The sequence below is a fragment of the Echinops telfairi genome, unplaced genomic scaffold (assembly GCF_000313985.2).
Source record: "Echinops telfairi isolate 266 unplaced genomic scaffold, ASM31398v2 ScPeMD7_1713;HRSCAF=2227, whole genome shotgun sequence".
NCBI classification, from domain to species: Eukaryota; Metazoa; Chordata; class Mammalia; order Afrosoricida; family Tenrecidae; genus Echinops; species Echinops telfairi.
The window spans coordinates 986,520-987,740 of NW_022105611.1; the positions used below are offsets into that span (position 1 = coordinate 986,520).

Consider the following 1,221-nt stretch of genomic DNA (forward strand, 5'->3'; position numbering starts at 1 on the left):
AAAAAAAGGAAATTGGAGTGCCACAACAGGCATTGCTATTTATTGGCTCTGCAGCCTTGGGTAAATAACTCAACCTGTCTGAATTGCTATCCTCTCCATTGATCAAATGGGAATGAAGAGAATTATACTAAAATCAAATGATGCACAAAGAAAGGTTTCTGAGGCTGGGGAAAGTTTGCTTAGACACCTTGGGCCATGATAGCACACATGAAATCATCTACAGGAAGATCTCCAACTGTCTCCCAAGCAAGAACAGACGTTGCCTTCTGGGGTCTGCAGAGATAGGCTACCCCTATCCTGTAGTGGAGTGCTTAGAAGACCCATTCTAATGGGCTGTTGAGTGATTAGCGCTCCAAGGAGGAAGATGCTGGAACCCTTTGTAGAAGGAGATGCCATGGAGTACAAAGAGCCAATTTTGAAGCTGAATGTTCAAATGGAAAATGGGTGTTGGCATATGTCCCAATTCTGCTGCTGTTCCCCTGTGCCTGACAATCTGCTTCTGGTCTTCTGTACTTAAAGGCAAACTGGTTTCTACAGCCCCCAGTCCAAGAGCCAACAACACGAACAGGAGAATTGACTGGGAGAGAAGATAACCCACTTTAATCACCTTCAGAATGATGCAGGGATTTGCTCGGGTGTACATTATAATCCCATTGCTTTGCAGCGTTCGCAGACGCAGAGCCAGCTTAAAGTCCTCTTCTTTGCTGTTTTCAGACAGCCGGTATTTGATGTAACTGTTTCCAGCAAAGCTGAGAGAAGTGTGCCCTGAAAAGACCATACGAGAAGACATTATACGTTTAATGTCCCCAAACAAGAAGGGGCACGTGAAATCACCCAACAAATACTAGCAAGCTGAATGAAGACCCTGGGATGCTGATGAAGGCATTGAGGAGAAGGCATTTTTGATAAAAAATTTCTTCTCTATTTCTCATTACAGTCACATTTCTGAGTGAAAAAAATTATTAGAAGCCAGCTGCCTAAAAAAAAAAAAAATCTTGTCTCATATCAAGGGAAACTTGGTAAATTCTATAATCTGAATGCTCTTGGGGTCCCCGAATTTCCGACTCCCTCTAAAATCCACACTATTCAAATATATCTCCCTAGAAACTCCCTCCCCCATTCTAATCCTCTAGGTAGTCCAGATGTTTCAATTCCGTAAAGGGGAAAAAGAAAAAGGGAAAGATAATAAAAACATTTCCCAACAACACCCCTGATCTATGA

The 1,221-nt window shown here is 42.5% G+C and overlaps 1 protein-coding gene across 1 annotated transcript in view; it reads right to left on the minus strand.

Moving 5' to 3' along the window:
- FAT3 (FAT atypical cadherin 3) overlaps positions 1-1,221 on the minus strand; it is a 684,233-nt gene that overhangs the window by 43,949 nt on the left and 639,063 nt on the right. The window contains exon 21 of the mRNA XM_030886441.2: positions 608-765. Within this exon, the coding sequence (XP_030742301.1) occupies positions 608-765 (158 nt within the window). The remainder of the gene's footprint in view (positions 1-607; positions 766-1,221) is intronic.